Here is a 15,415-nt window from a genome sequence, read left to right as displayed (position 1 = left end):
AAACTTATTTTTGACAGAAGCTGGTTTATCACAAAACCACACATCCTGATTAGTGAGCTACACTACAGAAAAAGGAAACTGACAGCAAGGGAAAGTATGTGATTTTTCCAAGCATTACCATCCCCGTTAGTGATGGTGCTGTCTAGAAGAATGAGCACAGGGGCAAACGAGGAGAACTGATCTCATTGCACTGTCTACAGCTGTCTCCCTCCTCTGACAAGATGTGGCTCCCCTAAGCATCACTCTGTGTCAACAGTGAAACACCTGTCAGCTGTTTACAGTGATTACTCATGCAAGATATAGCAAGGGCCACAAGATCTAATGGTTTCCTGATACCTATTGATTTTTTCCCAAAAACTTAATAGTTTTCCAATTTGACTGAAATAGGATTTGTGAGTAACAGGAGCAGAATCAATGTCTGTCCTCTTCCAGGAAATTACTTTACCATGACAATTATTTAGCTAAGAACTGGAGAGTGTCAATCTCCTAAGTGAGAAACAACTGAATTGCCAATAAGAATTATTTCCACTTTCTTGGTTAAAAACATGGTTTTGATTAATAAAGGAGAAGAGAGTAAATCTACGGCATCATGACACTAAACACTGATACAAAAAATTATTCATTTCTTCACTTAGCCAAATGAATAGGTGTTAATATAGTTTTTTAACTTTAAAAACTCACTGATGCTAATTCAAGTCAATAGCTTTAAGTCTTAATTCTTACCAAGATGAACTGTAAATTTGTATTATAGCTTTTATTCTACACATTATTTTCATGTAATACAATCCTTACAGGATGCACAAGAACCAGCTTAAGTGCTTAGAAGTAGCGAAGATGATGGAATGGAGTATGAGATTCTTCTCCCCAGGGAATTCTGGGTAATGTCTGAAGATAATTTCAGTTGCTTCTAGGAATATGCTACTGGCATCTAGTAGGTAGAAGCTAGGGATGCTGTTAAACAGTCTATAATGCTCAAGATAGCACCCTGTGATGGTTTGTATATGCTTGGCCAAGGAAATGTCACTATTAGAAGGTGTGGCCCTGTGGGAGTAGGTGTGTCACTGTGGGCATGGGCTTTAAGACCCTCATCCTAGCTGCCTGGAAGTCTCTCTTCTACTAGCAGCCTTCAGATGAAGACGTAGAACTCTCAGCTCCTCCTGTACCATGCCTGCCTCAATGCTGCCATGTTCCCACCTTGAGGATAATGAACTGAACCTCAGAACCTGTAAGCCAGCGCCAATTACATATTCTCCTTATAAGAGTTGCCTTGGTCACGGTGTCTTTTCACAGCAGTAAAACCCTAACTAAGACACACCTCTCACAGAAGATAACTGGACAATCTAAAATATTATTTGTGTCAAGCCTGAGAAATTCTGAACTACATTACAGAATCTCCCTTCTTCAAAACCTGATTGAACAAAATTTTTTAAAAAAATTTACATGTCGGGCTGGTGAGATGGCTCAGTGGGTAAGAGCACCCGACTGCTCTTCCGAAGGTCCAGAGTTCAAATCCCAGCAACCACATGGTGGCTCACAACCATCTGTAACGAGATCTGGCGCCCTCTTCTGGAGTGTCTGAAGACAGCTACAGTGTACTTACATATAATAAATAAATCTTTAAAAAAAATTTACATGTCAAAATTATATTAGAACAAGCAAATAATAAGAAAAGATCAGTTTTCTAACCATAAATTTAGAAGAGTAATAGTCAAAGTTTCTATGGGATTGCGGTAGTAGTTTGAATAAGAATAGCCCCCAAAGACTCATATAATTGAATGCTTGGTCATTAGCAAATGGTGTTACTTAACAGGGATCAGGAAGTGTAGTCTTGTTGGAGTAGGTGTGGCCTTGTTGAAGGAGTATGTCACAGGGGATGACCTATGGGGTTTCAAAAACTCAAGCCAAGTCCTTCCAGCTGCTTTTGGATCTAGATGTAGAACCCTCAACTGCCATATCTGCCCCTGGGCTGCCATGCTCCCCACCATAAGGATAATGGACTAAACCTCTGAAACTGTGACCAAGCCCCAGTTAAGCACTTTCCTTTGTAAGAGTAGCTGTGGTCAAAGTGTCTCCTTACAGCAACAGAACGATAAGACAGTGAGTTACTGTGGTCTTTCCCTAACTCAATTCCCACCCCCAAAAAGAAGATATGCAAGAATAGTTTACAAAATCCTACTACTTTAACAGAAACAACTCTTCAAAAGGCAAGAAATAGAACTAACTGGAAAGTAATAAAGGAAAAAAGTCAATGATAACAACAAAGATTTCAAGAATAAATTTTTTTAAATCACTTCTATAGTTGGGGGAATTTGCTTTGTAGAACTGAGAGCAAAAGGAATGAGAGTTCTGAAGTAAGTCTAGCCATCCCCCGACAGTAGCAAGAATTGACTATGTAGTACTAGGTGAATGGAACACATCCAAGAAAGCCATACTAGATATTTGAAGGCAGAAACTAATAGCCATTTTATCTCATCTGTCTGTCTGGTCACCAATTTCCATAGCTTCCCTCTTCACATGTCCCAGTAATATCCAGCTTTCAAACATGCTCAAGAAAACATGTTTGGGTAAGATACAGAAGTTATTAAGAGGAATTCCCCATCAATGCACACAGGTAAAGGAAAGTCCTCTGACCTTGCCACATCAGGCACAAATGCATATATGTGATACAGCAGAGGAAAACCAATACAGATCAATGTCAGGAAGGGAAAGGAATAGAGGGATTTAATGGGACAAATGGCAAGGGATTCGTTCTTCAAGGAAACATAATCTTAGACATCAAATAAAATTTTGAGGTAACTCTTCATAGCAAAGAACTTGAAAGCAATACAATACCAAAACAAGCTTGAGCACAAGGAAAGAGTAGAATAATATAAAAAGAGGCTTTGTAGCACATCATCACTTAACCAATAAATTCATTTACAATAATAATGAACAGATAAATAAGTATGTGGGGGATGACTGGCATAAGGATAACAAAGGTTTATCAGAGTATATGTAGCTGCAAATGATAAATCAGAACCATTAAAACTGGCTAAGGGCACAGGGCATAGCTTAGGGCCAGAGCACACACCTGTATGTGCAAGACACTCAAAAACAGTTAAAAAAAAAAAAATTAGAAGCCAGTGAGATGGCTGAGCAGGCAAGGGTGCCCACTGCCAAACCTGATACCTTCAGTTCAAGTTCCAGGACCCACATGGAGCGAGAAAGGAGCCAACCAGCATGGTGGATAAAGAGAGCTGAGTCCTGAAGGCTGTCCTCTGAACTCCACATTTAACACCACAGCACACAAATTCATATTCATTCTCATTTATTCATAGCCACTCATTTTCTATCTTCCTCTTCCCCTCCTCATCCCTTCTAGCCAACTTCCCTTCTAAAAAAGTATATAAACAAATTGATATAATTTTAAGAAGAAAATTAGAGTAGTTAAAAGACCAAAATAAAATTCCCTATGGAAAACTGGTCTCATTAGTATTAGAACAGAAGATGTGTCCCTACATGAATAGGCACACATGTGAGCCCACACACATTTGAACATGCACACACATGAGCCCACACACATTTGAACATGCACACACATGGATACACTCCACACAAACATATGCAAAAAACACTAGTTCAAATATTTCTCTAAGGTCTCAAAGAAGTGTATGTTGGTGTCTAGTAATGTCATCTCTTACCAGGATCTGCTAGCCCAGTGGTCTCTAAGAGTATGTAGTCAAACTTGCCCTTCTTTTGCATCAGATTCTCTATAGCTCTAAGGCCACTGTCCCTGGAAAATACCAAAAACATAGTAATAACTGATCACCTGAACATTTTAAAATCTAAAAGCAATTTAAAATGTAGTCAACAATACAACACAAAAATATTCTCAAGTACACACAAATTTAAATTCTAATAAAATGTCTAATATTAAACAAAAAGAAAATAGGTACAAATACAGACAAGAATGATATGTATTAAGTTAATACTTTATTAAAAAAAAAGCAAAGTATGCTACCTAACAAAAGTCATTATTTATTTTACAGCTTTATAAAAGAAAACCAGTATAAATAATAAAATTTATTATCTAGAGTAGTTCAATAAGGAAAGTGACTAAGTTGAAATGAAAGGAATGTAACTGTATACCACTGAATTAAGATACAATGTAATTTCTTTAAAAAAAAAAAAAAGACAGCATCTAACTATGCAACTCAATCTGGCCTAGAACTTTCAATCTCCTGCTTCCACCTCCCAAACGCTGATATTAGAGGCTTTCATTACCTGTTTTTTATTTTTATAATACCAAAAGTAAGGGCAAATATTGAATGTGTTGCCTTTTGGTTAAAAAAGACTTTATAACTACTTCCTCTTTCCAAAAAGTTTGACTCCGTGTCAAACATCTAAGATCACAAATAACAAGGGAGAAACTTAATTCATTACTGTATAGAAAAATCAATAGCACATGTTGATAATTTATCCAAGAGTTTATTTTATCAAATGATTTATCTGAGTTGTCATTGTATGTCAGGTACTCTTCTAGGACTGATGGCAGCTTAGTAAACTAAATAGACACTGCGCATGGAAACTTATGCTGTGACAAAGTGTTCTTCCTCTGCTTCTGTGTTATACTAGGACTTGAACACTGGGCCACACACACACTAAGCAAGCAAGCTACTACTTAGCTACATTCCCAGTCTTCTTTTTACTTTTCTGTTTTGTTATAGGATCTCACTAAGCTCCCCAGGCTAGCTCTGACTCACTTGGTAGCCCAGGTAAGCCTTGAATTTGCAATCCTCCTATTAGCTCTCAAGTAGCTCAGATTACAAGTCTGTGCCATCAGCCTTGGCTGGTTGTTACTTCTTTGTTATGTGTTTGTATGTATCAGCAAGTGTGGTGGCGTGCATATGCACATATGCACATGGAGGACAGATACCAAACTTGGGTATCTTTCTCAATGTCTTCCTACCTTATTTTTTTCTGACAAGGTCTCTCACTTGAACCTGGAGCTAATCAATCAGCTATTCCTCCATGCCAGGCCAGGGAGCTCCAGAGAGCTACCAGTCCCAGCCTACCCAGCCCTGGGTAAATCACACTACAACCCCTGGCTTTCCATGTTGGTACTAGGGTTTCACACTTAGATCCTCAAGCTCGTGTGGGAAGCACTTTACCCACAGAGACATCTCCCAGGCCATGGCTATTCTCTCTTATGATAATCATTTATTTTTATTTTAAAATGGTTGGATACGTAGAGGCTGGAGAGATGGCTCTGTGGGTAAGAGCAACTGCTGATCTTCCATGGAACAGAGTTAAATTCATACCACCCATAGGTGGCTTACAACTGTCTGTAACTCTAATTCCAAGGCAGTCAGCACTCTCTCTTTTCTCTGTGGGCTCCATGTATGAATGTGGTGCACAGGCATACATGTAGATAGAATGGTAATACACATAAAAATAAAAATTTTAAGAAAAAAAAAAGAGATTTAAATACTTGGAAATAGACTGAGGATGCATTAAACTCAGAATAATCTTTCTTTATGTATGAAATAAGACACTGAAAATATTTTTTAAAAATTCAGTGAAAGAATAAAAACATTAGAATAGAAAATAGCAAGGAACAAAGAAGATACAATCTAATAAATGTATATCCTACCCAAAAATACAATGGTATAAGCTATAAGTAAATTCAATTAAATCTATAAAGGAAAATCGAAGCTGGAAATATAATCAGCAGACATCTTAAGTCAGCCAACAGGCACAAAGTAAACCCAGTCCTTACTTGACTGAACAGCAGAGGCAACCATTTCTAAGTTCCAGCCATTCTTCATAGAGTTCTCCACCTTGACTGACAGCTAAGGATTTCTCTACTGCGCTCCCTGAAAATACAAACAGGCAGTTTTTGTATTATGTTCACTAGCCAAAACAACAACAGCAACAAACCCAGAGGAGGGGATTCGGAAATAGAGTTCACTTTTTTAAAAAGATTTATTTATTTGTTTGTTTGTTTGTTTATTTGTTTATTTATTTATTATGTATACAGCATTCGGCCTGCATGTATGCCTACAGGTCAGAAGAGGGCACCAGATTTCATTACAGATGGTTGTGAGACACCATGTGGTTGCTGGGAATTGAACTCAGGACCTCTAGAAGAGCAGTTGGTGCTCTTAACCTCTGAGCCATCTCTCCAGCCCTCCAGAAATGAAGTTCTGAACAGCAGATTATAATGCGGAAACTATAGCTTAGAACATGTATTTTTTCATAACTCTAAATCAATCAATAAAACTTAAAATTTTACTAGCAAGTTAAAAGTCAAGAAGTATACTGATGACTCTTCTGTGATGCAAGCCAGAGTCCCTTTTCTTTCAAACAACAATAAAATCAAACCCAAAGTAAGTATTTAATTCAGTAAATATTTAAATTATGGCATGCCAGATGATTTTAACTTTTCTTTCTATAAACATTAAATAGAGCCAGGCACGGTATACACCTGTAATCCCAACACTAAGGAGCCCGAGGCAAAAAGATCTGGAGTTTAAGATACAACTGGGTTCTAAAGCAAGTTCCACATCAGCCTAGGCAAATCAGTGAGACCTCATCTCAAGACTGTAAAAAACAAGAGCTGAACACATAGATGGTTCAGAGCATTGGCTGCTCTTGCAGAGCACCAAAGTTCAGTTCCCAGAACCACATCGAACAGTGGATGGCTCACAACTACCTATAACTCCAGCTCCAGGGGACTTAAGGTCCAAGGGCCTGTGCGCGTGCGCGCGCGCACACACACACACACACACAGAAATAAAAATATTTTTTTAAAAATTAAATGAATAGAGGCTGAAAAAGGGGCTCAGAGGTTAAGAACAATTATGGTTCTCATGGCTATAACTCTAGTTCCAGAGGATCTAAAACCATCTTGTGACCTCCATAGTCACCAGGCATTCATGTGGTATATAAACATACATGCAGGCAAAATCACTTATTTACATAAAATATATTTATAAAATCTTAAATAATTTAAGTTCCTAGGAAGACAATTCTAAAACTGAAAAATATATCTCCATCCTCCTTAGGACTCTCACTTGCCCAGTTCTATTTTTTAATAAAGGAACTACCCTGAAAACATTTTTCATCTCATCTACCGTCAACTTTCTAAATATACTGAGATAGTTTTAAACACTGGGTTTTTTGTTCTTCTTACAAGAAATTCATTATCTTCTCTTATGAGACTGTTTTCTTTTAATTCCATATTAAATTGGTAGTTCCTGTTATAAGATTGTTCAGGATTCTAAAGATGCAGTAAGACTTGACTTCATTCTCACAAAGGTTTTTGGCCAAAGTATCATGTAGCCATTTAAAAATTAAGCTTTGAGTCAAATAAAAAAAGTCTTATAGTAAGGTTTACCTAGGAAGTAAATACACATGAGATGTTTATCATAAGAATGATTTTAGATCATTACATACAATGTACCAATGCCAGGGAAAAGTTTTAAAGAGCAAACAAAACAAAAAAATATGTATTTTCATTTCATGTTTTAGTTGGGTGATGATAGAGAATTATATAATACTAAGCTACATACAATAGTAATAAAGAGAAAGTTCAGGAGATGTTGCAAAAGGCAAAAACCATAAAAACTACAAAATAAAGAAAACAGTAAGAAATAAAAAGTAAACATAATCAGTGTACAATAAAATATCAATTAATAAAAAGCTAGCAAAGCACCATTAGAATCCTTCCTTAAAGCATAGCTCAGAGAAGCAGAACTTCCTTGGCATACAGGAAACACTGCACCACAATCAATCAATCTCTTTAAACATATTTAACTTATTTGTCTTTAAACATATTTTACTTATCTATGTGTGTGTGTGGGTGGTCATGTTTGATGCAGATGGACTATATGTGGAGGTCAAACTTTTAGCGTTTGGTTCTCACCTGCTGGAGGCAGGGTCTCTCTTGTTGTCTTTTGCCACTACACTACAAACTCCAGGCTAGATTAATAAAAATTAATCCTATGTTTCTGAAACTATTCAGAGTGGCTTCATATCATAATACCATCCAATCTTATCTTTAAGTACAGAGCATCAATCCAGCAGTAAAATAAAGGGTCCCAAACATTTCCGTAACATAATAGTTATTAAGCTTCACTTACCTTCTCCAAATTCATTTAAAATCACTGCTATTTTCCTATTATGTTGTTCTGTCAAAATGTAGTTCAGAAGTGTTGTCTTTCCAGCACCTATAAAATATATTAAAGCAATAAAGGTCAAAGACTAATTTTGAGGAAACAAAAAATGTAAAATATCTTAGTGTTTCTAAGAATTTATGTGCCATTTTTCTTTACTTAAAATCAGAACAGAGGGCTTTAGAGAAGAAATTTTTAAAAAATCTTTGAAAACTTTGAAATTATTACTTATATAGGTAAGTAATTATAAACAATCTTACAAGTTGAGTCAGTTTTCTAACTTAATGTGACTAAAATAATATCTTCATAATTTATACAGCAATAAAGGTTGTTTAAATTTTATACTCAATAAAAACTTAATGAATTATAACTTCTAAGGAATGTCACCTATTTAAAAAAAAATGTCGATTTCTTTCATGATGCTTTCTTAAGAATAGTTATTTCTCTAAACTTATTCAACCTATTTCAACAACCACAAACTAGCTATAAATTCAGGCTGACTATATAGCTACTTTTAGTATGCTCAAGAAGTCTATTATTATAACACTGATTTTATGAAACAGAGTACAGAGGTAGTAAGTATACACAAGACTATTCAGTAGAGAAATTCCTAAGACTACACTAACTTTATCCAGCAGGTGGCGTAACAAACCTAGTTTGTTCATCTCAAGCAGAAGAAAAACAATCTTGTGAACCAAAAATTCCCAAGTTCATAATGAAATACATTTTTAAAAAAAAAAATACCTTTAAACAATACCTTAGCTGCACAGCAGTTCAATTATTGGAATAAATCATTCACTTTTATGTAGGTAGCCATTTTGGTTCTCCTCAATATTTCGCTGTTACAAGCAATAATGCTAAAATGTTTTTACACATAGTTTGCACATCTATTAAAATACATTTGCAAATTTCATAGGGTATAACCAGGAGATAGTAAAGGAATAACAAGGTACTAATATCTTCAATACTTTAGGTCAGACTCATTTTAAAAGTTTTTGAAGAGATGACACTTTAAGATACTTTGGAAAGCTCAACGTAACTGGGTGACGTGCACGTGCAGGAGAGACAGATCTAAGAACACAGAACAACGAGGAAATTTTTAAAACAGGAGGCCTTGAACATAATTATGTACAGGCCAATGGGAAAGTTGAAAGCCATGGATATAAGAGATTTTCTCTGAAGAATTATTAGGGCTTAATAATTAACCACATTATGAAGAAAAAGACATTGTAGTATAATTCACATTCATTCAAAAGTAGCTAGCATGCACCCAATTGAAGTTTCTGCCTCCATGGACCTTAAAAATGTTAAGTAGGAGAAGATGGTGGAAGACCTAGAAACAAATTAGAAAGTTATTTTGTTGCAGGTTGATCATTTAATAGGAGACATACAAAATGCTATGGAGAACTTAAGAGGGCGAGCTAGCTAGAGTAGTTACAGGGAGAAGTATTCCAAGCAGTACCTATAAGACAGTGGTTCTCAACCTTTGTGTCCTGACCCCTTTGGTGGGGTCAAATGACTTTCAGGAGTTACTGAAGACTATCTTACATATCAGATATTTATATTATAATTTGTAACATTAGCAAAATTAGTTATGAAGTAGCAACAAAAATAATTTATGGTGTGTGTATGGGGGGGGGATGTTAACCAGAACATGAGGGACTATATTAAAGAGTTACAGCATTAGGAAGGTTGAAACCTTTAAGAAGTAAAGTAAATTCAATGTGTTGGGCCATCTGACAGGCTAGAGGGTTAGGAAGGAACCAGATCATAGAAGTCCTTGAATTCCTACTAAGGAACTTAAGTTTTCATCCAAGTAGAACCCACTAAAGGATGTGACAATCAAGCTACACTTTGTGGTGAAAGGTAGGGCTAGCACAAAGATATATTAAGGAGCAGGGAGACTCAGGACAGCCAGAGTTAGGAGGAAATACTGTTAGTGTTGCAGATGGTTGGGAATCTCAGGAGCAGGATTTGAGAGGTTATTAGCGTCCAGAGTGTTGGACATGTTAAGTATGGAAATGCCTGTAAGACATTAAACTAAAAACTATACAGAAGTGAAACTGAAGGATGGAAGCCAGAGAAATAAGTTGAAAAATAAGAACGAAAATGTCGAGGCTAGTGGAACAGTGTTCCCGGTATTTCAAAATTTAAAAAAAGGCACAGGAGGCAAGCTGTCCCCTAGGTTCAGTCAGGAACAAAGGGTTGCTGGAGTTAGTCCTGACCTCAGAGCTTCAGGCCATTACCTGTATTGTCACTTTCATCTATCAGTAAGCCAAATGCAGAAAGGCCAAGGGCCAACTCTGAAGTATGTTCTTTGGACCAGGAAATTTGCTCTGATTCTATAGAATAGCGTCTGAATCCAAAACGTTATTCCTTTCTAAAAATGAAGCCCAAGTAAAATCTAGATTATCCTTGGTCTGACTCTAGAAGGGAAAAAAACAAACAAACAAACAAAACCTGGTGGTGTGGAGACACTAGTGATTTGTTTGTTTGTTTGTTTGTTTTGTTTTTGTTTTTCGAGACAGGGTTTCTCTGTGTAGCCCTGGCTGTCCTGGAACTCACTCTGTAGACCAGGCTGGCCTCGAACTCAGAAATCCACCTGCCTCTGCCTCCCGAGTGCTGGGATTAAAGGCATGCGCCACCACCGCCCGGCAATTTCTTTGTTGTATCTAAAGGGTGCACCCTTTAGATACAGCTTGTCTGTTGCAACACACAGGAATGAGAGTACCACTTGATTCATATTTTTTCCACAATTTTTATTTGTCCACATTTTCAGCCACTTACTTGTTGTTGCTTTCTGTTAACTGTAATGCTTTTAAAGGATATCTAGACATTTCCAACAAAAAATAAGCACATGAACTGATCTTCAGAAAACTGCACCGTGTTCACAAATCTGTTTTCCAAGGACCACACCCCCTGGGTGCACCCTCAAGACCCCCAGCTTAGGAAAGTTCCCAAAACAAAGGTCTTACTCTAAATCAATCTCTTAACAGTGCTTTCCAAGCGAACCTCAAAAGGGGAGGGCGCAGTTTAGGACAGTAAATACTTGTCACTAATGGCTGGAAGAGTTTGGTTCCTGTGAAATGGAATCCACTAAGCAAAGTGTCAGGCAATCTACAGTCGGCATCTTTGTTTTCTTTCTTTCTTTCTTTCTTTCTTTCTTTCTTTCTTTCTTTCTTTCTTTTTTCTTGATCAGGGCATCCTTTAATAACAACAGACCGTTGGGCTTTGTTTTGCTTTGTTATTTTTTTTTAATGAGAAAACTCAGATGACTTTTATTATTTCTACTCTAAACTTAGGGGAGATGAGCTTCACAAATGTAAGACAACTTAATCAAGAGACCATAACATTAAAAGGCGAGTCTGGGTTTCAAAACCACCTTTGAAAATGCTAGGAGAGAGGCCCCAGCCCCTACCTCGAAGATTCGTCCTCGGCCAGGAGGCCCGGGTGCCTGAGGAGACACGGCAGCCCCCCGTTAATTACCTAAGTACCCGGTGACAATTGTGACTGGAATCTTAGTGATGAAGTCAAGATTTTCCTCTTCTTGGTTCTTGGTCTCAATGGGGACCAATTCAGGACAATCCTCCGCGTACTCTTCTTCCGCCTCCACAGTTTTCACAGCAGGTAACATGCCGCCAGCAGGACCCCAGTGACTCCAGAACTAAAGAGCTGCCGCCAGTCGCGTTTCCGCGACAGGATTCAGTCGGCGCGGGGCTGATGACGTCACCACCACGCGTCGCGGAGCAGGCCTCTGAGGAACCAGCCCGCCCTCCAGCTTCGCCACTATTCAAACTAGACACGCCTTCCCGGGGGAGGCACGCCCCTACGCAGAGATAGATACGCCCCCACGCACAGTGGGCACGCCCCTTATAGAGCGGGACACACCCCCCGGGTGTGATGCACGCTCTAGGGGCGTGCCCTCTGCCCGTGGGCCAAACTGCACTTTGCTGTTAGGACGCTAGGAGCTCCCTTGCCTCGAAGCTGTAGTGGGCTCCAGTGTTAGCCACTGTCTGTTGCTCTAGGGCTGAGGCAACAACACCTATTAGGCTTGGGCAGCTTCACCACAAGACAGACATTTTTCAAGTTGCCATTTCTTTTTATTCTCATGAAGTCCATCTTTTTCATTCACAAGGAAAAGAGTCATGCTATATAATTATTCTACAATGATAATTATGTATTATAGCTATCTCATCTTTTACAATGTAATAGTTTTATTTACTTTTCTTTCTCATTTACTTGGACATAAGGTAAACTCAGATCAATAATTGTATTTGTTGGTTCATAATATTCTCATTAGTCTCTGAACTCCTTTGTATGTGTTTATAGTGGATTCCTTGACAGTACCCCTAACCCAAAAACATTAAATTGCATCTCTTCTACCCCAGCCTAGAATACTAACTATAATCATGAATCAGCTTGGGAATACTGAACATTCCTTTATGTGTTTGTTATGGTTTGTCCTTATACACATGCACATAAATAATGTTGATCATTGTTTGTTTCCAATTTCATAAAAAAAAGATTACCATTCAATGTATACTCTCTTGGGGTTTGCTGGATTTCCAGCTTCACTACTGAATTTCCTGTCAATTGTTTTCAGGTGTTGCTGTTTTGTTTCATTTTGAGGCAGTCATACATTTTCCCAACAATGTAAGAGATCATATTGGTGTAATGTCAATATTAGCAGATATGAATTTTTTCCCAATTAAATACAAAATAGTACCTCAATGTGATCATCAGTTGCATTTCTTTGGATTTGAACAACATTGAGCATCTTTTTATGTGTTTTGATCATATTTAATTTCAGGCTTTAAGAGGGGCTAGCAAGCATTGCTGTGTGGGCATCAGATCCCATTACAGATGGCTGTGAATGACCATATGGTTGCTGGGAATTGAACTCAGGACCTCTAGAAGAACAGCCAATGCTCTTAAAAGCTGAGCTCTCTCTCCAGCCCCTCAAAATGAGGTTTTAATAAGTTATATACATTGGGTGTTCAATGTACTCTTTTTTTATTACATATTTTCCTCAATTACATTTCCAATGCTATCCCAAAAGTCCCCCCCCCTCCCCCCCACTTCCCTACCCACCTATTCCCTTTTTTTTTTTTTTTTTTTTTTTGGCCCCGGCGTTCCCCTGTACTGGGGCATATAAAGTTTGCAAGTCCAATGGACCTCTCTTTCCAGTGATGGCCGACTAAGCCATCTTTTGATACATATGCAGCTAGAGTCAAGAGCTCCGGGGTACTGGTTAGTTCATAATGTTGCACCTACAGGGTTGCAGATCTCTTTAGCTCCTTGGATACTTTCTCTAGCTCCTCCATTGGGGGCCGTGTGATCCATCCAATAGCTGACTGTGAGCATCCACTTATGTGTCTGCTAGGCCCCGGCCTAGTCTCACAAGAGACAGCTATATCAGGGTCCTTGCAGCAAACACTTGCTAGTGTATGCAATGCTGTCATTGGTGGAGGCTAATTATGGGATGGATCCCTGTTCAATGTACTCTTAACACCCATCAACTGATAGACAAACAAAATGTCACATATCCAGACTGGAAAAATTAATTGGTGAAAAACAGGTACAAAGTACTGGCTACCTGCTACCAGATAAGCATATCTCAAAGATGTGCTAAAAATAAATCCATTCATAAAAACTATACATTATGCAAGTCCATTAATATAGAATGTCCATGACAGGCAAATCTAGAGATACAGAAAACAGGCTAGTGACTCCTAAGGACTAGGGGTTTAATAGTCCCTGCTAGTGGGCACCATGTATTTTTATGGTAATAAAAATGTTCTAAACGTGATTATCATTATGGTAAAAGAACTCTGAATCCACTGGAAAACATTGACTTGTGCACACTAGATTAGTTAATATTACCTGATGTTGAGTTTTATCCCTTAACTACTATTTTAGGTAAAGCCAATCATGTGCTCAGATGCTAGGCCAGTTTTTTGTTGGTTTTTTTTTTCCCCACAGAGAATTGATAATTTTAGCAATTTAAAGTTCTAACCTCAGGTGCAAACACAAGGCTTATAACTTGGTAAAATTGTTCCTTTAGTCTTTTTGCATATGTCTTTCCAATAAACTAATTATCCATTGAATCTATGGAGTTGTAATTTTCTTTTCTCACTTTAGTCACTGAGCAGAGTTTCAGAAAAGCAAGGGCTTTTTCCTCCTCTTCCTTCCTTCCTTCCTTCCTTCCTTTCTTTCTTTCTTTCTTTCTTTCTTTCTTTCTTTCTTTCTTTCTCACTCTCTTTCTCTTTTTTTCTTTCTTCCTTTTTGCTTTATTTATTTATTTTTAAGTTTGTTCACTTTACATTGCTGTCCCTCCTCCCGTTCCCACCTCCCACAATCCTTCCCCCATTCCTCCTCCCCTTCTCCTTTGAGAGAGTAAAGCCCTCCCCCACCCCACCTCCCGGGTATCTCTCTAACCTGGCACATTGCCTCTGCAGGGTTTAGGTGCTTCTCCTGCTGAGGCCAGGCAGGGCAGCCCAGCTAGTAGAACACATCCCAGAGACAGGCATCAGCTTTTGGGATAGCCCCTGTTCCAGTTGTTCAAGACCCACGTGAAGACCAAGCTGCACATGGAAGAGTGGGCCTTGGTCCAGCCTGTGTATACTCCAGTTGGTGGTTTAGTCTCTGGGATTCCAGAGTTAGTTGAATCCAGGTTAGTTGAATCGGTAGGTCTTCCTATGGAGTTCCTATCCCCTTCAGGATGGCAATCCTTGCCCCTATTCTTCCATAAGAGTCCCCAATCTCCATCTACTGTTTGGCTGTGGATCTCTGCATTTGTGTGAGTTGGCTGCCAAGTGGAGCCTCTCTCAGGACAGCCATGCTAGACTCCTGTCTGCAAGCACAGCAGAATGTCAATAATGCTTGCCCATGGGATGGATCTCTAGTTGAACCAGTCATTGGTTGGCCATTCCCTCAGTCTCTGCTCCATTTCTTGTTGTATGCAAGATAAACTTTGGGTGGAAAATTTTGTGGGTGGGTTGGTGTCCCTACAGCACCATTGGGGTTCCTGCCTGGCCACAGGAGGTGGCTTATTCAGGTTCCATATCCTCACTGTGGTGAATCTCAGCTAAGTCCACCCTATAGATTTTGGGAGTCTCCCCTATCTCAGTTTTCTGGAATGTCCTCGAGGTGTCCACCACACCCACACCCACACCCACACCCACACCCACACCCACACCCACACCCACACCAGCTGCAGATTTCCATTCATTCTCATGGCCATCTGGCCATTTCCCCTG

The 15,415-nt window shown here is 38.6% G+C and overlaps 1 protein-coding gene across 1 annotated transcript in view; it reads right to left on the bottom strand.

Annotated features, from left to right (window-relative positions):
- Positions 1 to 11,892, bottom strand: part of Zng1a (Zn regulated GTPase metalloprotein activator 1A) — a 41,923-nt gene extending 30,031 nt beyond the window's left edge. The window contains exons 1-4 of the mRNA XM_021151458.2: positions 11,643 to 11,892; positions 8,124 to 8,210; positions 5,759 to 5,855; positions 3,681 to 3,772 (exon numbers count right to left, since the gene is read on the bottom strand). Of these exons, the coding sequence (XP_021007117.1) occupies positions 3,681 to 3,772; positions 5,759 to 5,855; positions 8,124 to 8,210; positions 11,643 to 11,790 (424 nt within the window). The 5' untranslated portion in view covers positions 11,791 to 11,892. The remainder of the gene's footprint in view (positions 1 to 3,680; positions 3,773 to 5,758; positions 5,856 to 8,123; positions 8,211 to 11,642) is intronic.
- Positions 11,893 to 15,415: the final 3,523 nt, after the last annotated feature.

This window comes from Mus caroli, unplaced genomic scaffold (assembly GCF_978045245.1).
Source record: "Mus caroli unplaced genomic scaffold, Mus_caroli_1 scaffold_20, whole genome shotgun sequence".
Taxonomy (NCBI): Eukaryota; Metazoa; Chordata; class Mammalia; order Rodentia; family Muridae; genus Mus; species Mus caroli.
Note: the sequence above shows the minus strand (reverse complement) of the source record. Positions and strands in the feature narration are given on the sequence as shown.